Source organism: Exophiala xenobiotica, assembly GCF_000835505.1.
Source record: "Exophiala xenobiotica strain CBS 118157 unplaced genomic scaffold supercont1.2, whole genome shotgun sequence".
Classification (NCBI taxonomy): domain Eukaryota; kingdom Fungi; phylum Ascomycota; class Eurotiomycetes; order Chaetothyriales; family Herpotrichiellaceae; genus Exophiala; species Exophiala xenobiotica.
In genome coordinates, this window is record NW_013562493.1 from 438,954 (window position 1) to 465,117 (window position 26,164).

The 26,164-nt window shown below is 52.1% G+C and overlaps 7 protein-coding genes across 8 annotated transcripts; 4 read left to right on the forward strand and 3 right to left on the reverse strand.

Moving 5' to 3' along the window:
* Nucleotides 1-685: 685 nt before the first annotated feature.
* Nucleotides 686-10,326, forward strand: PV05_02341 (uncharacterized protein; the record flags this gene model as incomplete). The annotated part of the gene is made up of 2 exons (XM_013462911.1): nucleotides 686-959; nucleotides 1,007-10,326. The coding sequence occupies 2 exons, from the start codon at nucleotides 686-688 to the stop codon at nucleotides 9,997-9,999; spliced, it is 9,267 nt and encodes a 3,088-aa protein (XP_013318365.1). The 3' UTR covers nucleotides 10,000-10,326.
* A 1,666-nt stretch (nucleotides 10,327-11,992) lies between these two features.
* On the reverse strand, nucleotides 11,993-13,979 carry PV05_02342 (uncharacterized protein). The gene is made up of 4 exons (XM_013462912.1): nucleotides 13,413-13,979; nucleotides 12,672-13,361; nucleotides 12,535-12,618; nucleotides 11,993-12,438 (listed from the first exon to the last, which is right to left on the reverse strand). The coding sequence occupies exons 1-4, from the start codon at nucleotides 13,897-13,899 to the stop codon at nucleotides 12,146-12,148; spliced, it is 1,554 nt and encodes a 517-aa protein (XP_013318366.1). The 5' UTR covers nucleotides 13,900-13,979; the 3' UTR covers nucleotides 11,993-12,145.
* A 1,875-nt stretch (nucleotides 13,980-15,854) lies between these two features.
* PV05_02343 (uncharacterized protein) lies at nucleotides 15,855-19,970 on the forward strand. Its single transcript, XM_013462913.1, has one exon. It carries the CDS (start codon nucleotides 16,055-16,057, stop codon nucleotides 19,577-19,579), a length of 3,525 nt encoding a protein of 1,174 aa, XP_013318367.1. The 5' UTR covers nucleotides 15,855-16,054; the 3' UTR covers nucleotides 19,580-19,970.
* A 227-nt stretch (nucleotides 19,971-20,197) lies between these two features.
* Nucleotides 20,198-22,085, forward strand: PV05_02344 (uncharacterized protein; the record flags this gene model as incomplete). The annotated part of the gene is made up of 1 exon (XM_013462914.1): nucleotides 20,198-22,085. One exon carries the CDS (start codon nucleotides 20,198-20,200, stop codon nucleotides 21,836-21,838), a length of 1,641 nt encoding a protein of 546 aa, XP_013318368.1. The 3' UTR covers nucleotides 21,839-22,085.
* Nucleotides 22,065-23,527, reverse strand: PV05_02345 (uncharacterized protein; the record flags this gene model as incomplete). Its single annotated transcript, XM_013462915.1, has 2 exons — nucleotides 22,065-23,218; nucleotides 23,284-23,527. The coding sequence occupies 2 exons, from the start codon at nucleotides 23,525-23,527 to the stop codon at nucleotides 22,065-22,067; spliced, it is 1,398 nt and encodes a 465-aa protein (XP_013318369.1).
* Nucleotides 23,528-23,726: 199 nt separating this feature from the next.
* PV05_02346 lies at nucleotides 23,727-25,716 on the forward strand. 2 transcript variants are annotated; one of them, XM_013462917.1, is made up of 3 exons: nucleotides 23,727-23,912; nucleotides 23,962-24,686; nucleotides 24,914-25,716. In XM_013462917.1, the coding sequence occupies exons 1-2, from the start codon at nucleotides 23,768-23,770 to the stop codon at nucleotides 24,489-24,491; spliced, it is 675 nt and encodes a 224-aa protein (XP_013318371.1). In that variant the 5' UTR covers nucleotides 23,727-23,767; the 3' UTR covers nucleotides 24,492-24,686; nucleotides 24,914-25,716. The 2 variants fall into 2 exon arrangements, with proteins under 2 accessions (XP_013318371.1, XP_013318370.1); XM_013462916.1 differs by lacking the exon at nucleotides 24,914-25,716 and having other exon boundaries at nucleotides 23,962-24,805.
* Nucleotides 24,343-26,039, reverse strand: PV05_02347 (uncharacterized protein). The gene has a single exon (XM_013462918.1). It carries the CDS (start codon nucleotides 25,727-25,729, stop codon nucleotides 24,509-24,511), a length of 1,221 nt encoding a protein of 406 aa, XP_013318372.1. The 5' UTR covers nucleotides 25,730-26,039; the 3' UTR covers nucleotides 24,343-24,508.
* Nucleotides 26,040-26,164: the final 125 nt, after the last annotated feature.

The window sequence follows — 26,164 nt, forward strand, 5'->3', positions numbered from 1 at the left end:
GTACTTTGCTCCTTAGTAGAGATCCTGAAATCCTGAAGCTAGGGAAGATGGCTGTAGCTGGAGGAATTGGGCACTGGCCGTCTACCAAGGATGCTTTGTGCTCTTTCTTTGCACAACATAGCCGACCACGGATGTCTTGCGATAGGTGAAGAGATTTTTATCAACTAGCAATTCTTATTGCTGTGAGTGGTTCTACCACTGATGAGCGTGAAGAGACTCGAAACATACAAAAGGTACCTTATTTTTCTGTGTCGAGCGGTGTCCCTGCCACTCCAACCAGAGAATGTAACTACAGCTAGAAATAGCTGGTCGCGACGGCAGTGAATGAGGATGACCTCCCAAGTTAGGTACCGCTTGTAGTGTTCCTCTGCCTCACGTTCGAGCATGATTCTTCACATGTCTTTGCTACCTTTGTCACTCCAGATTCACTCAGCATTGTTATCACTTCACCAAATGTTTGGTTTTGTTTTACCCATGGCAGGACAAAGTCTTCTGCCTATCCCCCGTCAGTTACTTTTACCTCCACCTCTCTCTCTCTCTCTCTCTCCCTCTCCATCAACTGATCATGCAACATAACCTTCCGACTGTTGCCCGAACTGCCCTAATCCATAGGGAGCCTGGAATCATCATTGGGTGAAGGAAGGCGGCGACTGCTGCGGCCTCACCGGCGGCGGCGCGCATCACCATGCCTTCAACCGCTCGTCGATTTGTCTACGAGCATGCCTTTCTACCTCCAAAACTTCCGCAATCTGATCACCGTGAAGAGGGTGCCGATTTCTTGCTCAAAGAACTCTACGAAGCAACTCGAGAGTTTTGGCGGTCAATGCCTGTCGGCACAAGCGATGCCCGCGTTCTGGAGCAGTTGCTGCCGTCGCTTCCCAAATGGATTGACGTCTACGCAGCCGGGACGCCTTGTTGCGAAGTCATCGTTGACAAGCTACAAAACATGCGGAATGAAGGTAGCAGCCCTCGAGTCCTCTCTCAGACGAAGCTCATTTTACTCCAGATGTCCTCTTCTTCTACATGAAACCGCAGAATGCTACCCTCCTCGTTCGAAACCGGTCCACTGGCGCTGTTTTCGAGTGCTTCGAGGTTCTGCCTACCACCGACGCAGTGATGGCCACTAAAGATGCTCTTCTCCGAACCTTCCCAGCCCGCGCAGTATTCCTACCGAAAGAAGCCCTTCAAGACACAAAGTTCATACATGAATTGGGAACCGCGATTTTCAACCTCTCTGTGGAGCAACTGCGCATTGCATTGGAAACAACGACTAAGGGCAAGAACGTCGTCTCCGAGGACCGACAATCAGCTCATCCAATGATGGTCACTGAATGGCTTTTCGGAATCCTCGGCACTCGAGGCAAGGCAACGGCCAGCCCCACGATCCGCAAACGTACTCATGATGATATCTGCTGGAAGGACGCAGATAGGCCCTGGCGGCGCTCTGGGGTTTACTTGTCTGTCCGGGTAGCCCTTCAGATTGCTTTTCAGAACGCAGGGCTGGCCGACGACGGATATTCTCTGTACAAGAATCTCATGCTATATCTCCTTTCGAGCTTTGCGACAGAGGTGCTGGACGACGACCCAGGCCCTGACGAGCTCCATGTCCTGCGTATTAAGCTTGCACGACGAAATGCCAAACTGGGTACTGATACTCTGCCCTCCGTGCAAGGTATTGTCCGGCAGACACAGCAGCGCATCGACGCGGACATGCAGTCACAATGGCGCAAAGTAACTGTACGAGAACAATTCTGTGTCCCGAGCGTTCCAACATTGACTGTCACCGATCAACTCACCCTCAAGCAGAGTACCTCCTACGTCAACGCAGTATTGGGGCGTTCCAAGACAGGCTACTCCTATCGCTCTACCCCTTATGAGCCACCCGCTCAAAACCGTGTACAGTTGCAGAGCGGGATCTTGCCGAAGGCAGACATGTTCTACAACTCCGGCGACCCTCTATGCGGACTTGCAGATTTCGAGCAATGGGTAGCAGATCACTTGGATGACTGGCTAGATGCCAATCGGACTCGTAGAGAATGCTGCAGCGGACTTTCTAATCTCATTCCCGTCTATCATGACTTCGCCAGGAAGCAATACAACGGCAACCCAATTCGCATGTCAATGATGCTGCTCACCATGTTTGATATATGGGTGACGCTGGACACAATTGTCACCAAACTGCAGCCATTGCTGCTGGATTATCCCCCTGATATCGACCCCGGGATCTTTGAGCCAATCCTGCTCAATAAGAAGTGCGAATTGGAAAGACTGGCACGTCTAGAGGAGTACATCTCGGATCGTTGGAAGGGATGCAACAACAGATATCCTTCACTCTTCAACGACCCGACCTCGGACTGTTTTGCGGTCAAATATTACAGAAAATCGCGGGAGCTGCTTCGTTTGCGCTCCGAGATCGAGCGAGAAGCCCATTCTGCCAGAGAGTTTAAGTCTCGTGAGTGGGACGAGAAGAAGAAAGAATACCAGCGCCTCAAGGAAGAAGCGGCAAACGCACAGCATGACAAGTTTACCTTCCTCTACGGACCAAGAGCGGGCAAGAGAAAGCATGATCGTTACTGTCGAAAATGTGCTAATGCACGAGAAGCCGCAAACATCAAGATTGACAAGCACGAGTGGCCGTTGCCCGATATCGAGGTGCACTTGATGGCTGTTCTATTCGAATTGGGTGCGCCTGAGGAGATAGTATTGTGGCGCGACACCACTTGGTATCTAGTGCAAGAAGTGGGCAGGACCACTACTGTTCAAGGAGATATGCCGAAGCAACAGCTACTTTCCTACCCGGACCTCCGAAAGCATGCTCAACATACAACCCGGCGCATTACTATCGCGTCATCTGTCAAGCCTATGAACAAAGCGCATTACTTCAAAGCTGGGCTCGTGATTGATGAGATATTTGTCAAGAACGCAATGAACTTCAGAATGAACGATTCCGCGAAGGCCGCAGTGTGGACATCCGAGCAGACGGCAACACCTTCGTTAAAACAATATTGCAAATCGAAGCTTCTTGCTGGGGGTGGAGGTCATGTCCATCAACAGGTGAACGGCACCACCCATACGCAGAATTCAGTCATTGCTAGTCATTCAGCCTGTCCAATCGACATGGGCGCGCATGAATACATTTTATTCGGGACACTGCGCTCTGGCGAGAGGCTGCAATACATCAATGTCTTAGCGGCCCTCATGTCTTCGGAAATAGACCTGAATTCGCCGCTCACTGCGTTGCTCTTCCTTCACGCTACCTCTCAAGTTGGAATGCTTGCTCGGATGAAAACCGACTATCTTCGGGAGAGCCAGGTTGAACTCACTAAGCTGTCTTTCTGCCGCGCGCTTGTTAAAGCGCTCGCGACTCGGTTCGCGGCCATCGAGACAAACTGGAAAGAGGCCACAGCCGCAGGCGTCCTCCTCGAATTGGCCCTCAAGATATGCTCTCTGGTGTCTGCTTGTTCAGACGAGTGTACGGCCTTGCTCCAACGAATACGCCGTGCCAGCATCCAATGGATTCGCCAACTTGCTGATCTTCATGCGAAGAAAAGAGGCGCGTCTGATGTCCAGGTGTCTCTTGGTGACATTTCACGCCAAATGGTCAAGTGCTGTATCTTGACCCGTCGCACTTATGACCTCGACCATTGTCTTCAGTCAACTTTGTGCTTCACTTCTGTTGCAGCTGAGGACTATATTGAGGCGTCCATCTATTTGCATGATCATCTCAATCAGCAATCCAAAGCTGACCACGACGTGAAGTTGCACTCTGACATTCTGGACGACTCATACAAGGCTCGACTATTCCAAAGACCGCTTCTTTCATGGCTAGCCGCAAATTCATCAGCAATCTCGCGAGGTATTCAACGATTCTGGCAGTCCGCCTCCTTTGACCTCAGATGGAAAACAACACACCAGAGTGACACTTCGTGGCTTGAAAATAAATGTCTCTCGAAGAGCGTACATTTCAATCTCGCCACTGGCAACCTCCTTGTGTGTGGTCGTCCGTTGTCACGGCTTCCTAATGAGTATAGAGTCAATGTGCTTTATCGCTCAATTTTCGGCGATTTGGATCTCGATGTCTTTACTGCAGACGTTGAAGATATGGAGTACATGTCCAGAACCCTGTTCGAAGGCCACCAAGTCTATCTGGGCATGCGAGATGGAGTGCTGCTCATTCGCTCCCAACTCGAGAGCAAGAAATTTGAAGCCCTACTAGGAGATAAGTTTCTTGAAGACCTGCCTACTCTGCTTGTCAAGGACAGCATACCCTGGATGGATCTAGATGATGGCACGGTGGCCTTTCGGAGCAGTCAGAACCCGTGGAAGACGTGCAACTCAGACTGGGTTCTTCGTCGTGCTGTCAACTCAGAAACAACGACGACAATGCGCACTGATCAATCCTTCCTGATAGATTATGGCAGCCCTGTTGGGCGCGCCATTTGCCAGACCTTTGAGCGTTTCGAGAAGAGACATCATATCGTCATGTCAAAGAATCATGAGACTGGCATCGAAATTTGGTTGCCACGCTTCCGCTTACACTTCTGTGTGACCCGAGCAGGTGACATCAAGTGCAAAGAGTTCTCTGCCGTCGTCGATAGCTTTCAGGCTATTGGTACATTGCATGGCCTACAATCTCGATTGGTTTTGCGTGCTGTTGGGAAGGCACCCGGGTCAATCGTTCGAACTGTACTGATTCCAAATGGAGATCTGGCCCTCACTGCGGCTGCTCCTCATCTCAAAGTCGACGTCCGCCTTGGCAGTGCCGATTACTTGTCCTTCTCGCAGTATCGCATTGACAATAGGCTTGGACAATTGATCAGCTCAGATCTAGAGTCGCATATCTACAAAGCACTTCTTCACGCTGTTACGAGCTTTCCCGAACCAGATGCTCTCACTGGTCGCACAGGCACTGAAGAGAGCCTGTTGAACTTGTCAGATTCGATCACTAAGACTTCGATCCCCCTTTCACGGCGTGCTCAGAAGCTGTTGCAATCGGCAGCTGAACTATCACCAAGACGAACCTGGTATCCACAGCATCTGCAAGTGATGCACAGTGATAAGTTCCACAATGTGCTTTCCAGCTATGCTCAGCGTGACATCTTTTTTGGCAGTGTTGGGGCCATCATTTCACACAATCAGAAGGCCAATTTTCTCTTCGACACTCAAGTCAAGTCTCTCGTCTATTCCAATGATGCTAAAGATCAACTTCTCTTGGATAGATCCCACCGGCATACTTGCAAGCTATACCCAACGGATTCGGTCTCCTGGAGCGGCGACGCCGTACAGGACAATCAGTACAAGTCGCGAGATCGTAACATCAGCTCAAACGGAGAGGCTGCTTCTATCATAGCTGGGCTTGTTAACACCTGGCCGTCAACTTTCAGTGTCTCGAGCCTCAAACCAGTGATACGAGGCTGGAAGGAGGTTGTTGGCTTCCACGATGAATTTAAACTCACCTCGTTTGCCAATCTACTCGCCGACCCTATGCAGGAGCACTTCTCACGGTTGTTCAATCTTTGCCGTTCACCCTCGGTCTCCAAGCAAGAACTGGTTTTCATCCTCTCTCTTACGGCATTCGGTAACCCACAAAACGCCCCTGTGCTGAGGACCCTTCTGGTGTTGGCTATTTCTCCTGCTTTGAGAAATCTTCCTCCATTTGAACACAATTCCTACGACTTGAAACAGGGACATGCAATTAATCATGACGATATTGAGACGATCCTTAGGCAGTGTGAAAAAGAGTTCATGCCCGTCACCGACTCAGAAGCTCCTGAGAATGAGCAGGAAGCGGATAAGAAATCTCAGGAGGAGGATTTCATCCAGGACCTGGCCCAGCAACGCCAACAGATCCTTGCTGCAGTCGAGTCATCTTGGCCGAGCACCTCAGTCACACTACCCTCTCGACGGACCCTTAACCGCTACGAGCTCGGTGCTCTGGAACAACTGTTGAATGTCAAATTTGCAGCCTGGCACAAGAACTATGTCTTCTTGTCTCAGCTCGACGCTTTTGATCAATGCCTGATGACGACCAATCGGTTATGGCATGGTCCAAATCCGATCAACACGATTGTTGACTTGACCCACGGCGGATGTCGTCGTACTCAATCTACTCATTTCGCACTGCTCGACATCATGCGTTCTGTGGACGTCAGCATGGACGACTTCAATGCCAGTGAACCTAGTCAACTGGATTACGATCTTACTCGGACGATAGCCATAAGAGAAAGCCAACGAAGTGGAGATACTCGTGATGTATGGCGCGCCACGAACGAGCTCGAATCAATGGTTGAAACCCTTGAGGATCAATCTAGTGAAATCGTTGGCCCCTATGCACGATTCTTGCGCGACAGTATTACTGCCTTAAGACAAAAGGCCACCGATGTCAAGATAAAATTCGACGTGCCCGAGCCGTTGGCATTGATTCGGAAGGCCGGAGAGGTCAAGAAGCGTATCTCATACCTCCTTCATCGTTGCCGTGAGCTGCTTCAACCTCGTGATGATGCAGCACAAGGCCTCATCAAGGCTAGACTCTGGCCTCAGGTCAATGAGATGGCCCTGCTACAGCTGTTGTCTGCACAACATAGGAGCCGAGTACCACGAAAATGGGTCCAGATACTCACGCGTTTTGCGCAGGAGATTACTGCACTTCAACGCATTGAACGCATACAGCGATATGTTGCCGCCGATGATGACTTCGCTCTCCAACAAGAACTAGCGAACCCAGCCCACGACGCATGGTCAGTTGGAGAACACCCAGACTGGCTGCTGCTTGAAATCCAGAATAACTTATTGATACGGCCCATCCAGGTCAGAGTTGCCCGCAAGATTATGGAGCGTGACAATGGCCTTGTTCTGCTAGGGATGGGTGAGGGAAAGACATCCGTGATTCTGCCCATGGTTGTCACAGCGCTAGCTAACGGTTCACATCTCGTTCGAGTGGTTGTGCTGAAGCCTCTCGCAAATGAGATGCTACGCCAGTTGTCGCGCAGCCTGGCTGGACTTTGCGAACGAACCGTGTATTATCTACCTTTCTCCCGATCGACTGTGTTGACTCCCGAAACCGCACCTCAGCTATTGGACCTCTACAAGGAATGCCGTCAACAAGAAGGCGTTCTCCTGAGCCTTCCTGAGCATCAAAACTCTTTTCGTCTTGTTGGAGCTGATCGTTTAAGCAGCGACGATTCCCGACTTGCCACTGAGCTTATACGCGTGCAACAATGGCTTGATCGGAATTCCCGGGACATTCTGGACGAAAGTGACGAACTTTTAAAACCGGGATATGAGCTGGTGTACACGAATGGCGAGGCGAACATACTCTCGGGCGCTCCAGATCGATGGATTATAGCCTTGGAACTACTTGCACTTCTACAAGATGTTGTGGCCGAGCTCCACCACGAGCTACCTGAAGGGATTGAGTATGAGATCAGAGGCCATGGTGCTTTTCCGCACATTCGCATATTGAGTGATGATGGTGCTGAGGCACTGACAGTGCGCATCGTCCAAGAAATCGTTGAAGGTAAGCTGGCAAGCCTCCCTCTCGGCCATTGCAACAGCGAAGTACTGCAAGCTGTTAGCTCATTCCTAGGTGACATGGATGTTGATGATGCTACGTACGAGAAGGTCAGACAACACTTCCGGAGTTCGGCACAACTCAATACTCTCTACGTTGTCCGAGGTCTGATTTCGCACCAAATATTGTCACACGCGCTTCGCAAGAGATGGTTGGTGAACTACGGCCTGGATCGCTCACGATGTCTGTCAGCGGTCCCTTATCGCGCAAAATCGATTCCCTCGCCCAGTGCAGAATTTGCGCAGCCAGAGATGATGATTATCTTGACAGCTTTGTCGTGGCTATACACGGGAGTCGAGCGGGAGGACCTCCGCAGATGCATTATCGTACTTTTAAAGTCTTCAGACCCTTCCCACGAGTACGCAACTTGGGTGCGCGAAAGCAGTGTTCCCAGCAAATACCGCAGCTCCAATTGCATCAACCTGGACGACGCCTCATTCCTGGATGAATTGTACGGCCATCTCAAAAACAGTAGAGCTGTGATCGATTTCTTCCTTCGCTTCCTGGTCTACCCTCGCGAAGCCAAGGAGTTTCAGCATAAGCTCTCGAGTAGCGCCTGGGACCTGTGTGCCATCGACGGCGGCAAAATCACCTCCGGCTTTAGTGGTACCTGCGATAGCAGAGTGCCTTCAACCTGCTTCCAGAAAGACTTGGAAGATCTGCGACGTTCCACCGCCTCGACATTGGCCACTCTCCTCCGACAAGACAATCGCAATTACGTATGCGCAGCTTCCGCCTCAGGCCAGCGGCTTTCCACGGATGAACTTCTGCGCCTTATCGTCGACCAGCAGCCCAGCCCCTCAGTTATTATTGACGTCGGGGCTCAGATACTGGAAAGCAACCGAGACGTCGCAGCAAAGTGGCTGGGACTGCAGGAAGCCAAGATGGCAGCGGTATACTTCAATGACAATGACGAGAAGATGGTGCTCAATCGTGACGGTACAGCAGAACCATTCGTCTCTTCGATATTCAAGGACGAAGTTGGTGGGTGTCTCATCTATCTTGATGAGTTCCATACTCGCGGCACAGACTTTCAACTTCCTGACCACTTTCAGGCAGGTGTACTGCTCGGACCTGGTTTGCTCAAGGATAATCTAGCGCAAGCATGCATGCGAATGAGAAAGTTGGCGGTGTCCCAGTCAGTGAGATTCTTTGCTCCACCGGAGGTGGACAACAGCATTCGAGCATTCTTGAAGCAACCTGCAGCTCCCGTTGACAGCTCCCATGTGGTTCGTTGGGCGATTCACCAATCGTGCCAGGCGCTGAAGAGCCAAAAGTCAATTTGGACTCTTCGAGGGCTTTCACACAGTCGGCGGCGAATCGCCTCTATGCGGCACTTATCCGATGATGGGCAGGTGAGTGATCCCAACAGATACCTTGAAACAATCCGGGAACGCGAGAGTCGCCCCGTCACAGAGCTGTATGGCGTCAGAAGCCGCCAGGAACGGAAAATCGCCTTTGAACCATCCGCCGACGAGCGAGTTGACACAATCATGAGCGACCTCCTGATGGAGTGGGAGCGAATTGACGTTACGGATCTCACAACGTGTGGTATCTCAGAGGAGCAAGAACGTGAAGTGCTTCATGAGATCGAGCAAGAGAGAGAGGTCCAGAGAGCTCGAGAAGGCAAACCAGCTAAACCAAACGCCTGGGATGGGTTGGAATATCTCATCCGCCATGGTAAACCTCCTCGTGAGACTGCCGCCGGCTGCTTCCCAGCGTTTGACACACTGAAGAAGACCAGACTCAAGTCTCAGTACGTTCGCACGGACTGGCCAATTCACGTGGTTGTTACGGAGGATTTTTTGCGTACCATTGAAACTACAAATGATTCGGGGCAAGATGACTTCTTACGGCCCGTTCAGTGGGTATTGAAAGCGGCTGGTGTCAAGCAACCAATCATCATTAGCCCTAACGAGGCTCAGGCCTTTCTGCCACTCATACGCCGGAGTAAGCGTTCAACCCTGATACTCTACCAAGCACGCACCGGCAGATCGATGGCAGCTTTCGACTCGATGGGCGTGTACAGAGTACCTGAGCGCGACCACGTCCCTGGTATATCTGGCGAGGCGATCACTACTCTGAACTTGTTTGCTGGCCAGTTATACTTCACCACGTTCGAGGACTACCGCAAACTATGTACATTAATCGGGCTCTGGGATGGTGAGCGTCCTCTAACGCTCCGACGTGAGGTTGCGAACGACAACTTTGTGTCATCGGCTTGTCGGCAAGCGAATGGTTGGACAGAATGCACGTTCAAGACGAGTCCGGTGAAATTGCTCAAGGAATTCATCAACATGCGCCGACTCGGTATCGAGTGGAATCATACGCACATGGGAAGAGTGCTGTCGGGACGTTTCCTGCGCAGAGAAGACTTTGAAGATGACTTGATCAGCGACATGGACAGCTTGAATGTGACGGAGAACTAGTGGTGAGGTGAGAAAAGGATTGTCATTGAACGGATGGGGAAATGAAATGATTCAGGAGATCGCAGCGCGTACTGCCAAGTGGGACCGAATGCTTCGTTGATACTGGATGTGGACTGGACTATTGACGGGCGAGGAACGAGCAGCTTGGGGTGTTGTGTAAGATTATGGCTGAAAAGCAGATGAAAAGGCGGAAAGTGATCCAAGATACTGGGGAAAGGGTGATCGAACCTTGGTGATTTCCTTTGCGGATGTCATGGAGATTCGCGAGTCGCATAGTCGACGAGCACGAATTGCAGAACAATGATGAGACTAGCTTCAACAATGAGTTCTGCTTTCAATGTATCTCACTGCCTTGCGGTTAACCAATGCCTCTGCACCCTAGGCGGGACGTCCACAGCCGTCCATGTCGACTATCGAGTTGTCATGCCAAATGCATCTACTCGATTTGGTGTATGTACTGTAATGCCTCGGGACGTTTCGCCCCTAGATCGATCGCCGCCGCCCCCTTCCCCGTGGGTGCCCGTGCTGTCGACACCTCGTATTCGACGCGGGGCAAGCTTTTCCCACGCTTTTCCCAAGCAAGCCAGGATCCCCGGCGCGAAGGCGTTCGCATGGCGTGCATCCGAGACCGAGAAAGTCAAGAATTCTAGGCGTGGCCTAGACTCAAGCCACGAGTCGTGTTTGCTTTAGCCTTTGACCATAGGCACGCATGGGCTGAGCTGAAAAAGCTGGGGGTGCCGGGATACACACTTTTGGCATATGATGTGATCGTCCACGTCGTTCCCCCAGCCTGCCCTTGGCCAACCGGGCCCGGCTTGTCTCCCGTGCGCCACCGGTTGAAGACGAAGACGAATTATCTTCGTCGTCAATTACCGCCTGCCGAGGTAGTTTACTTGTACTTACCTACGTTATCGAGTAGATGCCCAGGCGGGTTCGCGGTCCTCGCGATCCTGGTGGCTTTTGCCCAGCCTCTTGGCTGATGGGATGGGCCCCAAGGGCAGAGGATAGATGTGGGTGCAGGTGGGCGACGCAAGCAAGCAGGCAAGCAATGCAAAGACCTAATCGGGACAAGCACACGAGCAGGTGCAGCGAGACTGTCGTCGAGATGTGTGGCCAACAGAGGACGAGGTCAATCACTTGTAAAGGCGTTCAATGATTCGTCCAAAGATGCCGGTGGGATGTTCAAGGACTCGTGCATACAATGGTACTGTAGAGACCGGCACTGCCCGGCCAATTGCAGTCAGCAAGGGCCAGCAAGGAGAGGTGATGGGGTGATGAGGTGTGAGCACGATCGGAGCCGTGCCGAGCGCTTCAAACCCGCTTGAAGCGAAGGAGCGCCAGCGCCTACAGTGTGTAGTCGGTGCGTGTCGGTGCTAGTCTTGGTTCAGGCAGGGCTCGGCGGATCAAAAGAGTCATGTACTAGTACTATCATCATGGCGTGCGCCGTGCACGGCACACTTCGTATACCTCGGAGGCCGTCGCGGGCCAAGACGTCGGGTTGGAGTGTGAGAGCTTCGGTCGAAATGTGGATGCTTGGGATTGGCGTGTTCTTTTGACGTCGAGTCTTTGCCTGCGACTTGACTGTCATGTCCTGACTCCTCACGAAACATGAGATTGAGATGGAGATTGATACAGTACTATGTATATTGCCTGACTCAAAGCGTCGGGCGGGAAAGGAAGATCGATTGTGGAGAAAAGTGTACCTAGCACACGACCCACCGCTCGCCACCTACGGTATTTACTATACGCCTACGGAGTATATGTTGGCATATGGAGTTCGACTGAAGGGGGAGGTGGCCAGTAACTCGCAGATAATAATGCAGCCAGGATCTTTATGCAGGTTTCCAACGTGGTTCGGATGGATCCAAGACCCGGTGCCGTGGACGTGGACGTGGACTTCGATTTGGACTTTGGATGCAACACCAAACGAGAACGGCACAGGCTGTATGTCGCCCGTGAAACCCCGTACGAGATGTTGAGATCACATGGTCACCACGTATATACCAGTATAACCTTGCATTGTATTATCCCAATGAGATGAGAAAGCTAGATTTCAATCTTCAAGCACTTTCTGTCCCAGCCCTGCTTTGACCAAGTTCCGACTTTGGGCATTTGAAGAGCGATTCCGCGCACAAACGTGAGGCCCTTAGAAGGTATATTTGAACCCTGCCAGGCCTTCAATAGCCTTGCCTCCAGCGTCCACTCGCTTGTTGGCGCGCCAGAACTTGAAGTCCAGAGCCAAAGTGATGATGATGATCAGTGCGCTAGAGATCATGCAGGTCAGGATACCTGGGTGGTACTCTGGCGAATCTTGCGAGCGGAAAACGGTGCTGCCAATGATACCACCAATACCTCCGGCACCCACAAGTGTGGCCGAGCAAAGAGCGCGTTTCCATTGGCCTCGGATGTTGTTGGCTTGCCAGGTGAGGACGCAGGGGACTAGAAATCGTCAGCACAGCTTTTTGGGGGAGAGATATTGAGATATGTATATTCCTGCATCCAGGGTATAAATCGTACGGGGAATAGTAGACTTACCATTGGCGTTACAAGCTGTTGTAGCGATGAAGACACCGAAATAGCGAACTCCCACATTGTCAAGATAGCCAAGAAGGGGCAAGCCTATCAGATATTCGTTAGCATGACAAGAGACCTGAAGAGAGTGGTCAACTTGCCAATCAGAAGCAGGGCTCCGTTAATGAGGATAAAAGGGGACCGGAGATGCCATTTGTCGCCAAGATACGCAAATGCGTACATGACGATGGCGGCAAGGACGTAAGGAGGTGAGATGAGACATTGAGAAGCAGCCACCCCGAAGCCCATGCCTTCGTTGAGAATGATGGGAAGGAAATACGCAATGGCATAGGTGTTGGTGGTCGTGAGGCCGAAGAGAGCAGCGAACCCCCATACCTTCAGGTCCAATGCGTGCTTGAGGTATTTGCCCAATTTGAAGTCTTCTGGGATGGCATCGTGGCGGTCTTTTTCAATGCGTGCAACGACAAAGGCGGCCTCTTCCTCGTTGAGGAATTTCAGTCCGAAGCTCCTGGTGGAGAGCTCGGGGAAATCCACGATGAACAGGAATGAGACGATTGCCATGACGCAAGTGACGACACCCTGGAGGATGAAGATCCATCTCCAACCTGCAATACCAGGAAGAATTCCTGACGGAGCATCGGGATTTGCCTTAGTAGGACCGTAGTGTTGTCCCCACCACTCGGGTCCAGATCCGTGGTTTTTGAGTTGAGAGAAGCCGTAAGCAAGGATACCAGAGAAGGCGGAAGCCATGGATCCGATGAGGTAGAAAACGGCATTTCGCTTCTGCAGTTCGTAGCGGGGATACCAGCAGCTAAGTAGGTACGCACAGCCTGCACATCATCAGTGGGGGGTCCCTTTGTCATAAGGACCTTAGCACTTACCAGGGAAGAAGCCAGCCTCAAACACACCCAGTATCAATCGGAGAGGGATGAGATCGACCCATTCTCTCACAAACCCGAAGCAGATCATGGTGATGCCCCAGAGGAGGGTGATGGATGGGAGGAAAATGCGAGGTCCAACTTTTCGCAAGACCACGGTAGCAGGTGGCTGCAACAGAACGTAGGTGATGAAGAAGAGGAGGACGATGATCGAGTATCGGTTTCCGATAAGGACGAGGTCGACACCCATACCAGCGACGACCGCAATACCAGTATTTGTTCGATCCATCAAGGACACGCAGTAAAGGAGACCGAGCGTAAGCACCAGCCGTCTGTCAATACGCCTGATGATCTTCTTCTGCTCTGCTGGGGTAAAAGCTTGGATGCGAGCATCGTTGACTTTATCGGAGTCAATGGACACCTGAGTCTCGGCTCGCTCGAGTTGATCAATGTCGAGATTCTTCTCGGTGGTGGCTGTGTGGGCGTCCATCTTGGGCTATGATGGAAGGAAAAGTGATTCGAAGGATAGTAGAAGACGAAGTGTGAGGAATCAGGGAGTTTGGGGGTGGGAGATATGTGAACTAAATACCTGATCTGGAAGGCACTGATGGAGGAAGATTCGAGGCTCCGCTGAGTAGCTGACAAGCTGCATAGCCGAATCCTAAGCTCCAGAAGAAGCAGTGTTGGAGGCGTTGGCCAAGGACCTAGGATGCATGGGCAGAACGCATAAAGGCAAGGATCAGGAGACTAGGAGGAAGATGAGATATCCCACAAACTCGATGCGATAGGCTCAGAGCGGAAGTAGGACAGGAGTCCAACCACCACGAGCGGGAAAACAACCCCAGAATTCTGGTCAGTGCCACAAAGTAGTCCGGGGTATGCCTTTGCGGCCACATTTCTGCGCTTGTGGCCATCAAGGTGGTAGCCCATGCATCGGGTGACTTAGACCCGGGCGGCCGTATTCTTGGGTCGTACAGTAGTTGTCTTCACTTACAAATCATCAAATGCCGATCTATTGCAGGCCAGTTTTCGTTGCCTACAGACCGAAGTGCAGTTCTCGTATCGTTTTCATTTTCAAATGGTGTTCATATTGTGCCTGAAGATGACGGTTTGACCTGCATCCTGCTGGGGATTTCAATTGGGAAATTGCCCCTAGCGGCGAGCCAAGGTCTTGGAATTGGCTTGGGAAACCCACCTAGATCTGGGCTGACTCTGGTCATGATTTCGAGGAGTGTTGCGAGCAACACAACGAGATGTCCGAAAGCAGGCGATTTCTGATTCTGGCCTCGGAACCGATGGCCGTGATGCATCGCAAATTGCAACCGGACTCGTTAAACGACTTATCCTGAACTTTGGATTGGGCGAATATCTGGACGAAAAGACAGAAACGTGGTGACATGCGGCCAGGGTTTGCTGATGGTGCATAAGCGTCTTCTTGGCTGACGGGTTTCGAGGTCCCATCATGCTCGTTGATCACTCTCGGCGATGGTGGCAATGGTGGAGTCACCCCAGAAAGGGCGACAATCATGTCGTCCCTCGGCCTGCAGGGTGATGCCAGCCACCGCAAAAAGCTCAGACGAAAACGGCTTCTCCGTGCCTCTCGCTCTTTCGTTGGTCAAGAAGACGGGCAGGCGGGGTAAATGATACCCCGGCAGATCGAGACGGGATGCAGGACGACATGATGATCCTTCGACGGCAGTATCAATGCTTCGACGGTTGAATCAGTATCTCGACGGCTGTATCGAGCTTTGACGGCTGCATCAATGGTCTGCCCAGCAATTTTGGAGAATCCTGACTCTCTCCAGGCAAGTCAGGAAGGGGCTCTGCTGGCAAGCCGGCCTTAAGCCTCGGCTGCTTCTGTGAAATGCTGCATGTGCCTATTAGAGATAGGGGTACGGAGTAGAGCGTTGACTTTCAGCGACCACGGTGGAATTGATCGAATTTGATGTCGGTGGGGTTCAATATAGGAGGAGAAAAGGAAGCCAGACGGGATATAGCTTGATATATACCTCCAGTATATCGTTCAAGCATTGTATTATGGATTAATCAACGCCATCAATCAGCAGGTATTCTGGCAAGAGGCAATCCGAAGGCCCTCGACCAATGAAACGACGTGAAGCATGGAATCTAACGACTCTGTCCAATGAAATCTTATCGCCGCTTGAACGTCGAGATGCCGAGATCCGTGAAAAGAGCTGCGGTCTGACGGACGGAGTGTCCATAGAACACACGCGATTCTGGTCTTCGACAGGACGTCAGACGGCAACAACTTTCCCTGTGTGGTCAAACGAATCAGCAGAAGGTGGCTTCGGACAGAGCCGTTGCACTAGACTGCTTCAGGCCCAAATGTAAACAATGTCGACAGCAACCAACTCTGCGTGTTTGGCTGCGCTTCGTGTTGCTCGAGCGTATTGTTGTATCGCAGCACGGGCTTCTTCCGTTTCGCGAGCACCATTGTCGCATAGTCTGAAGGACTCAAGTGGTCTTTAACACTCACTCGTTACATCGATTAGCAGTCTCATCTCGGGAGCACTCCTTTACCTGAACACAATCGTTTGACGGGTCGCCTCGATGCTGCCATCTTCACCTTCTGTGCAACGCGCACCACCCTCAGGCACAACATAAATAATACTACCAAACCAGCGATGGCAACCGCTCAACTACCCACCAGATTCCCTTGCTGGTGTCGCGCAGTCTACTCTTGGGGAGGCGAGACGGACAAGGATTTAGGATTCGTCGAAGGCGATCTGATAGAATGTCTCAATGCTGGAGATGGCTCATGGTGGATGGGGAGACTGAGGAGAGACAAGAGGATGATGGGCTTGTTTCCGTCCAACTTTGTCGTGGTCCTCGAGGACGGCTTCGTGCCGATGAGTCGATCTGTCAGTCCCATGCCCGACTTGCAGAAAAGCGACAGCGGGCGCAAGAACTCTCTGGCGCAGATTCAAGAGAAGAAAGAGAGAGCAAAGTCAAGAAGACCATTCCAAGGCTACAAGAGTGCCAAACCTCCCACTGGCCACGGAGCACCTGCACCGCAACAACCCACAACTCCTGCCCCGTCAAGTCAACCTGTCTACGACCCCAGAAATCCTCCGTCTACTGTTCTCTGGCAGCAGCGACCACCTTCAAGAACGCCTTCACCCATACCACACCATGAGATCGGATCATCACCACCACCACCTCCCCCACCTCATCGCATCCTGGGAGGACCCAACGGCCATTTATCTCGGGCTCCCTCTCCCTCGCCTCAGGCATTGGATATGAACGACAGATACCAGACATTCTCCCGCACGCCTTCACCTGCTCCACCCTCGTTAAATGGTCATACCCCTCCCATGATACGAAACGCGATGGATGAAGTGATGTCTTCGCTCGACGACATGACATTGGTCAGACATGGTTCACACCACGAACAAGAGAAAGAATTCAACCCATGGTCGCCAGAAGCCTTCGATGATTTCCGCCGGCCAAATGGAAGACCGGAACCTCGACCTTTGACCAGCCTGGGGCTAGGCGCAGGAGGCAGCAATTACTCAGAAGGACGTATCAACTACAGTAGCCGCCACAACAGCCCCGATAGATTCCACGATGCTCCTCCTAGGCTGGAGAATTATGTCCAGAGGATGGAGAGCAGACTTCGCCGGATGCAGCAGGCTCGAGAAGGCTCAGACCCGGACGACGGCATGGGCAGTGATCCTCCGGAGCCTCCACCAAAGAACTCCCCGTGGGCGTCAAGACCGGTTTCGTCGATGGCAGATCGGAAGAGGTCAATACGGAAGAGAAAGTCTGCTTATGAACTTGGAGGCGACGGACTAGCAAGAACCTACACAACAAAGACCAACTCTACAAATTCGAGTAGTGGTGTCCAGAGTGTCGCGACTAATTCTTCACACCAGTCGAGCATGACTAGTCAAAGCCTTATGAGTGGATACTCTGCGGGGGCCTTCAGTGCGACCAGTGCTGGAAGTCTTGCCAGGAAGAGAATGGGCAGTATCCGGGATCGAGTGGCCAGGCCTATGACAAGCGCTGGGATGAGGAACGATCGGTGGGATCAGACTGATTTGCGGCCGACGACCCCAACAACAGGAGTCTCGTTCCATTCCAACCATGACTCCAGGCAAGGTGCAAAATCAGCGATAGGATGGGAAGATGCGGACAGAAGTGCAACTGGTGGTCTGGGCGGCTTCATGACGCCAAAGGCGAAGAAACCTGGCTTCTTCAAGAAACTGATGGACAGTGCAAAGACGGGAGCAGCAAGTGCCAGGAGTACCATTTCTGCGAGCCAGACAGGGAGCAATGCAGGATCACCTACGAAAATGACAGGCATTGCTGGAGGTACAGCCTTCAATGCGCCTGTCCAGAGCACAAACGGTGGTGCTTATGGCAGAGACGCTGCTCGAGAGATGGGGTTGGTCAGCGGAGCATCGGGTGCCTACATTTTGACCCGCCGGGACGTCAATCGATCGAATACACCCGGACCTTCAGAGCGACAAGAACGAGCCGACCGTTGTCACATGCTGGATCAGCCGGTGATTTGCCCTGTTGAAGAAATGTTTGGGACTTTGCAAGGCGACGAGGACGCTGGTGGCCGACCAGTATACGAACCATTCCAGCTCAGCAATCCCAGTTTCAGCCAGGTAGATAAGGCAGCCCGGTTTATTACCAGCTTACCAAGCAGCATCACAGCCGCCAGTCTGGCGACAGGTTTCATCTGTCGTCCATATCGAAGTGGTGTTCAGAGACTCCGAGCCATCTTCATCTGGTGCGCAGAGAGGATCAGCTGGGAAGAAGACCACAGCATTGACGGGTACAATTACAATGCACCCATCGACACGAGAAGAGTGATCCAGTCGAGGCGAGGTAGCAGCCAGGAAGTGTCGGCTCTGGTTGTCGAAATGTGCTCTGCCATCGGCATTCATGCTGAGGTTGTGCAAGGATACCTCAAAACACCCGGCGAAGATCTTGACTTGGACGCCCTTTCTCGACCCAACCATTTCTGGAACGCAGTACTCGTTGACAACGAGTGGAGAATGATGGATGCAAGTCTTGCGAGTCCGACGAATCCAAAAAGGATGTTATATTCGACTATCGGCACGAACATAGCTGAGGCATGGTATTTCCTTGCTAAACCAAGCGAGATCTGTTGGACTCATGTTCCTGTCGAGGATCCTCAGCAGCACATGATACCGAGTATCGGTCCGGACGTGCTTCTGAGTCTTCCTGGTACCTGTCCCCCATTCTTCAGACAGGGACTGTCAATGCACGCATACGATACCAGTGTGATCAGGATGGAAGGACTGGAGATGTGCACTTTAAGCATCAATGTGCCTCCTGACGTTGAGATTGTAGCGGAAGTCGAGGCTAGGAAATATCTCCGCGATCAAGATGGGGATGTATACGAAGACACAGAAAACATTACCAAGAAGAGAGCGTTGGCCCAACCAAGCTGGTACCGAACTGTGCCGAATACCGAAATCTGCCAGAAGCGATACGTCGTGAAAGCTATCCTGCCCGGGGATGAAGGCGTTGCTGTTCTCAAAATCTATGCTGGCAAGAAAGGATTAATGCTCAGTTCTAGGGATATTGTTCACTCTATCGCATTAGCACTACCTTTGTACCAGTCTGGTGAGAATCCTGCATACGACTTTGCGCTGAGACATCCTACACCGCATGCCACGAGGCAAGATTTGTACGTTGTTCAACCTCAATGTTTGCGCCTCGGTGCTGGTGAGACGTATGTCTTTTGTGTCCGACAACATACGGCGTCGGTAGCTTCGACGCCAGCTACCGAACAAAATGGCTTCGACCTACGTCCTGTCAGTCCGAATCCACTAGTGCGACCTGCGAGTGCTATGAGCATGACCAGTAGCGCCGCGGGGAGTAATCCGAGTGAGCAGAGCAGCCACGTCAACGGAGCAGGAGGTGTCAAGATTGCTAAAGACAAGCCAGCGAAATTAGCCGTTCAAAGTCCTAGCGGGAAGATCATCAGACTCAATCGCAAGCATGAAGGACTACCGCAGCCGACGGCCCTCCGAGAAGTCGACGGCGAGATTCTTGGAAGTGTCTGGGAGACGATTGTGAAGGTTCAGGAACGTGGTACCTGGCGAGGGCTTGTGCTGGCCGACCGCAGTGCGAGATGGTGCGTTTTCTGCGAGTGGGAATGCGTCTAGTGTCTGGCTGGTTGCAATAATGAACCTGGAGTGCCGGCGTTTGCGGTTTATGGCTAAAGAAAAGTTTTGCGCATTTCATGGGTGGCGCCCTTGGGGGCAGTTGCCAGCAATTGGGTTTTTGAGATAACATCAGAGTTTGGGCACAGGTTCGGAGACAATGTTTGAGTTGAATTCATCTGCTGGCAAAAGGTATGGATGCTCGATTTGGCTGGATGTCCGTGGATGAGGATCAGCTACCTTAGTCGGAGGGTATTTGTCGATATTGTACGAGTACAAACACACTTTGGGGGTTTTGATGACTGAATGATGACTTCTGCATGCGCGCGATCATATACACTTTGCCTTCGACAAAGATACTGGAGTAGCAATCATGATGACCAGAAAGTCCGAGATAGGAATATCCTGCGCAAAGACTGACATGCTGCCCTTTTGTAAGGTGGAGGCCATGGCCGCCGACGTGAGAGAAAGGGATATTTCAGAAAATATATTCGGCCGTGTTTTACAGTACTACGTCATACTTGATTCATCCTGCACCATTGCATCTTGAACAAGGCTGGGCTTGAACGCTTCTACTGCCTCCCTCCTTCCAGGAAAGATTTCTCAAATTCTCGACCATCCATGGCAGAAGAAATCCAACAAACGAAACCTATGGACACCAAAGAAGTCATGCCAACCCTGTCTACATATCTACCACGCATACGTCGTGCAGTGGCTTCCTCGGCACTCAAATCATCGCAAGCGTCCTCAAACGCCAACAGTATCGATGCTGCGAAAGGGAGGACGACTCTGGTGATGGGGAACTCCTCGGCGGATCTAGACAGTTTCATATCTGCCGTGGTATTGTCCTACTTTTACAATTCACGCTCACCACGCAAGGGCGACGGGGCCAACGAAAACCAGACGAATGACCGGTCAAAGTCCCGGATATTTGTTCCCATCCTCAATCTCCCAGGTGTCAGAGCGAACGAGCTATGGCGCTTGAGACCCGAGTTCGGTGTTGCGCTGAGATTGGCACTGGGCGAGACGCCGAGCAGGATTGGCCGCGTGGAGGGCGGTAATGATGAGGACCACAATGGTGGTGGTGGTGGTGATGCCGGAGAGGAAGGCAAGACGGAGATCCTCGAGGATGTGATTACTATTGCGGACGTGTTAGCTGACCGGGAGTCGCCCTTGCATGACGTTTTCGCGACGTCAAGTCACGCAGACACAAGGGCACCGGACGAGGGTGAAAATATGGGTCGCGTAGGTGAGCATCAGAAGCAAGAATTGTTCCTCGTGGACCACAATGCTCCGTCGATTGCGATACCCGGAATGGCCGACGAGACGATACGGTCGCGTTTCGATGTTGTGGGCTGTATTGACCACCACGTCGACGAAGGGTATGTGCCGGACGATGCGGATCCGAGGATCGTGAGAACCGGTATAGGAAGTTGTACGAGTCTTGTCGTGCAGCATTTGAGGGATGAGGGACTGTGGCCTTCGGGTTCGTCTTCCCAGGGCCGCGAGAGTGGCCGTGGGAATGAAAATAGGGAGGGAAGTGAGGTGGATGGACTAACGCAGATTGCCCGACTCGCCCTTGCGCCCGTATTGATAGACACGTCGAACCTCAAAGCCACTGGGGATAAATGCTCCGATCTCGATCGAGAGGTGGTCAAATTTCTCGAATCATTCATTGTGGAAGACAATCAGGCACCGGCTCAAGAAAACCGTACGTCGGGTGGGATGGAAGAACATGGATGGGACAGAGATGCGTTCCACAGAGCGATCAGCACGACAAAAACGAATTCACTGAATCTGTTGAATATGCAAGAGATTTTTGATCGGGACTATAAGAGTTGGACTGAGCCACGGACGTCTTCTGAGGAGGAGGTCAACATCGGGATATCGAGCCTCGTCAAGCCGTTGTCCTGGCTTGTCGAGCACGCGGGCGGGGTGGACAAATTCCCTGACGAGATCGAACGGTTTGCCAAAGACAAAGGGAGGGAGTTGGGTATATTTGCCATGTTAACACGTGCGGGAGATGGGAAGGAGGTCATTGTGCTCGCGATGGATGAGAGTGTGAAGAGCGTCGTTGAGAAATTCGAGGCACGCGCGGAGGAGCTGAAACTTCGAAAGTGGCAGGAGGATGAAACGGTGATAAAGGCCCTGAATGGGCGGCTGGGAGAGAAAGGCGAGTGGAAGATATGGTGGATGGGGGATACGAGCAAGAGTCGGAAACAGGTTGGGCCGTTGATCAGGGAGGCTGTCAAGAATATCTGAATAAGGAGATACAAGAGACGAGCAGCCGTGGAGGGCAGGTGACCGCCACGGTGGACAAATGCCTCCTTGTCTACAAGAATATCTTCACCGCAGAAATGATGGATCGGCCTTGAGGTTCTCCCACCTTGATGGCTGGGTTGTCTCGTCCAACATCTCACTTCTCGGCTTAGAATAGTTGCTTTCAGCTCGTAGCGGGCTCGGAGCAACAGGTCATCTGGCGCGATGACTATTCTATCTTCTTCGCCAGGCCATGTTCCTCGATCTGATTGGCATCGCCATCGGGTGTTGCAACTCCTGACTCGGCCTCAGCAAGCTTCTGCATCTGATCATCCAGCTTCCCGTAAGCTTTTGGATTCTTTCTCATTTCTCCACCACCAACGCTTTTCGTTTGGTAGCCTCTGACTCTCGGTCCTTGACCGGTCTGTTTCGGCAGCTCGGGCTCGTGTGCTCGGCAAAACGCGTCGATGTCCGCCACGAAGGTGCCTTGCTTGATGCTCTCGCGTATGCTGTCGAAGAACGAATCGATGATCGTGTAATTGTGTATTTGCAGGAGTGTCCAAGCTAGCATTTCATTGGCTTGAAGGAGATGATGTACGTACGCCCGATGATGACGCCGGCAGGTGTAACACTTGCAGTCCGGACTCAAGGGCGAAAGGTCTGTAGCATGAGCTGTAGACCACAGGTCGGACCCTAAAGGCTTGTCGGACTGGTTTTTCGATCCAGGGAATGAAAATGACAGCGCGATCCCGTGCTCTGATGACTGCGTCACAAACGGTACCGTCATCATGTCGACGCCCGCATGGACTCCTGCGAGTAACGCTTGCGGGGTTGTAGGGTCGCTAAGACACAGGGTCGGTAATTGGCGAAGGTCGTCTGGCAGTCCTGCCAATGTCGACGGAGAATAAAGACATAAGCCCGATATCTGCTCTTTGTACACATCAAGCAGGTCGCCGAGATATAAAGACAACGTCTGAGGTTCGAGCGGAGGTAAGCTGGCGAAGAACGGTAACGAATTCTGCGTCGCTCCGCCCTCAACGCTATCTCGTAGCCAGGCGTGCGTCCTGTCAGCACTTCTTTCAACCCTTTTCACGCTTGCATTCTCCCTCTGGATTACATCCGCTAGGCTGATCGAGATGTCCGCTTTTAGTCTCTTCAGAGCATTATTGTACTGTTCCAGCTCTAGAAACCTAAAGCCGACAGATGTCGAGATTGCAATGGAAGAATTCGTGTTATGCGCGGGGGGAGTTATGCTGGGAACTCTTCGCGGGCCAAAAATAGACAGGCACTGGGTTGGCAGGCCAATATATCGACGCAGAGGAGTTTCGCCTTCCTGTGTAGGGGTAGTGTAGATGGGCGCATTTTCATGCGACTTTTCAATGACTATTATCCACCAACTGTAAGCCAGAAAGTCAGCGCACAGCTTATCGCCGAGAGAACACACGTACAATCTTCGAGAGGTACGTAGACCGCGGATATCCTTGTGTGCTTCTGCAGGTTATCATGCGACAAGTGAGGTATGACACCTCTGGATGTGGGAGCAATGTAGTGAGGTGTATTGATCGTAGGTCTGCCCCAAGCAGTCAATTGGCCCAGGCGTGCGGCTGTCTCTGAAGAAGCAGCATGTTCGAGGACAAACTTCAGCATCGCGTCCGATAGTCGCGCAGGTGAATCAGCTTCTAGCGGATCCATGGTGCCATGCTCCGTGACTTGTGGTGTTCTTCCTGCGTAGAGTTTTGGCCGCTCGGTCCATATTGATATTGCACCACGCAAGTGGGAGATCCACCGTATCTACAAGCTACGGCCGAATACAAATGCTCAGCATGCTGTCAAATTCCATGCTAGCCTAGACACATACTCCGTAGTCCTGTAGAGCTATCACGGTCGATATTTTCACAGTCGATCGACGCAAGCCAGGCCGCTGTTCAAGTCATGGCTGCAGTTGATTCCCACCAACAGAGAGGTCTCCTTGTTGTCATCGAAGGTCTTGACCGCTCTGGCAAGTCGACCCAATGCCAGAAGCTCTTGGACGCTCTCCAGGCACAAGGTAGAAAAGTCCGATACGTGAAGTTTCCAGGTAGGCCAGAAGTCTCTCACACCATTCTGGGCTGCTAACCCCATCCCAGACCGAACTACGCCTACTGGTCAAATGATCAATGGCTATTTGACAGGCCAGGCTCAACAGGACGACCACTCTATTCATCTATTATTCTCGGCGAATCGTTGGGAGGCTATCAAAGGCCTCCGGGAAGATATCCTTGATGGAGTCACTGTTATAGTCGATCGCTATTCATTTTCTGGAGCTGTCTATTCGGCGGCCAAGGAGAATCCTGACTTGACGCTCGATTGGGCTTGGTATCCGGAGATAGGTCTCTTGAAGCCAGACGCGCTCTTCTTCCTCGATATATCCACGGCCGATGCAGCTAAACGCGGTGGATATGGTGCCGAGAGGTACGAGACCGAGAAAATGCAGGCACGGGTCCGGATTCTTTTTAAAGAAGTGTTCTCCAGACTTGACGATGTCCCGGTCCGGATAGTGAACGCTGGACGAACCATGGACGAAGTGGCCTCCGAGATTTCGGCAAGCGTCAAAGAGTTAGCGGAAGGCAGTGCTCCAGGGCCCCTTCAGAGACTCGGACCTTTGCTTGCAGCATAGAACCGCTCGAAGTTGTGTCATCTTTCATCTTCACTATCTTCGATGACGATTTCTAACCTTGGCTGGCTTACCACTGGTTTCTCGCCAGCCTCAAAGTCGGACGCTCTGCTTATGTATGAGTCTGTGGAGGCGATCGACGCTGCATCATCACAATCTTGGTCATCGCCCAGCTCCTCATCAACCACTTCCTGTGCGGTAAGGACTTCCTCTTCAGCCTCAGACTCCTCACTCTCAGCCTCCAGGATCTCTGCCGCAGTCGCAGCGGTCCCTTTGCCCTTCTTGCCCAGCAGTCTCTTGATCTCTTTCACACCTCGCATCCGCAGAGTCACCTGCTGCATCAGGTCCTGCCACGAGTGTTCCAGCTTGCACGAGGGACAATATCCTGTTCGTGGTACAAGTGAGGCTGACCCCAGCTGTTTCAGGGATGTTTCTGCCAAGCACGTTACATGTGATATAGATCGACAATGATCGGTGTGGCAGATGACAAATAAGCCCTTTTTTAGGTCGATGCCGCTGTGGCACACAGTACACTTTTGCTCATCATCTTCGTCGAGGAGGAATTGACTTTTCTCGAAAACTCCACGCAGACGGGCATATGTGGGGTCGACGCCATCAACTCCGCCTTTGCCGATCAAGTCTGCCTTTCTTCTCTTCTGCAGGGGCTGAGCTGAAGTGAATTCATCCTGGTCTTGGTGAGGTTGTGTTTGAGATGGGTCAAAATGGACTTTGATGTCAGGGGAAATGTTGGTATCGACTCGCTCACACCAGGTTTCCCAGGACCGGTAAGCATCTTGGTTGAAAAAGCGGACCTCAAGAGGCCATTTGGAGAAGTAAGATGCTCTGAGCAGCAGGTGCAGATTTGACAACTTGTCCATCAACGAGGTTCTCGGTCTGCCGGGTCTCTTTGTTGTCTTGCCGCTTCTGGAAGTCTTGGTGCGCGTCGTGGCGAAAGAGATGCGGTCATTAGGTGTGATGTGTCGGGTCAGATGGGAGTTCTGCCAGGCCCATTCGAATTGGAGGGCGGCGATGTTGGAGGGGAAGCCAGCCACGATGCAAGTCACTTCCCATGGGCGGAGTGTGGCTCGAGATGTCCGTACAGCACCACCCTGGACTCTGCCATTGTGCTGACCAAGCCGTCGGGCAGGATCTGGACTAGAGCCGACGTAAACGCTGGCGTGGCGGACTGTTGAGCGCAGAAGGTAGCAACAATAGAATGCAGGTATCGGTTTGATATCCATATGAATTTTGCTCTGCAGGGTCGGTATGCGCGTCGAAAATGGCCACCAGCTGGACCGTACCTCTGCAGCAAGCCTGTCCGAGTGGTGCTTGAGGATATCAAACGTGTCAAAGATAAAGCCAATACGAGTTGCTCACTAAGGTAGGGGCCCTTATCAACTTTTAATTTGTGGCGAGAAATGATTCATATGTTGAAGCGGGTGTCACAGACTTCACATTGTCAGGCTTGGATTGCGTGGAGATGTGGTATGTCTGATGAGCAGTGGTTGTTTTGTTGGCAGAATGGGACCGTGGATAATAACAACAACTCCCACCACGGCTTTGATACAGCTCAAGCGTGACAAGGTACTTTTCTCGAGGTCGCGATGAGACGGGAGTTCACGTGAGAGGGGAAGCTGCTTTTAGCCTAGTGCGTGGCTTATTCTGCACCCGGAGCT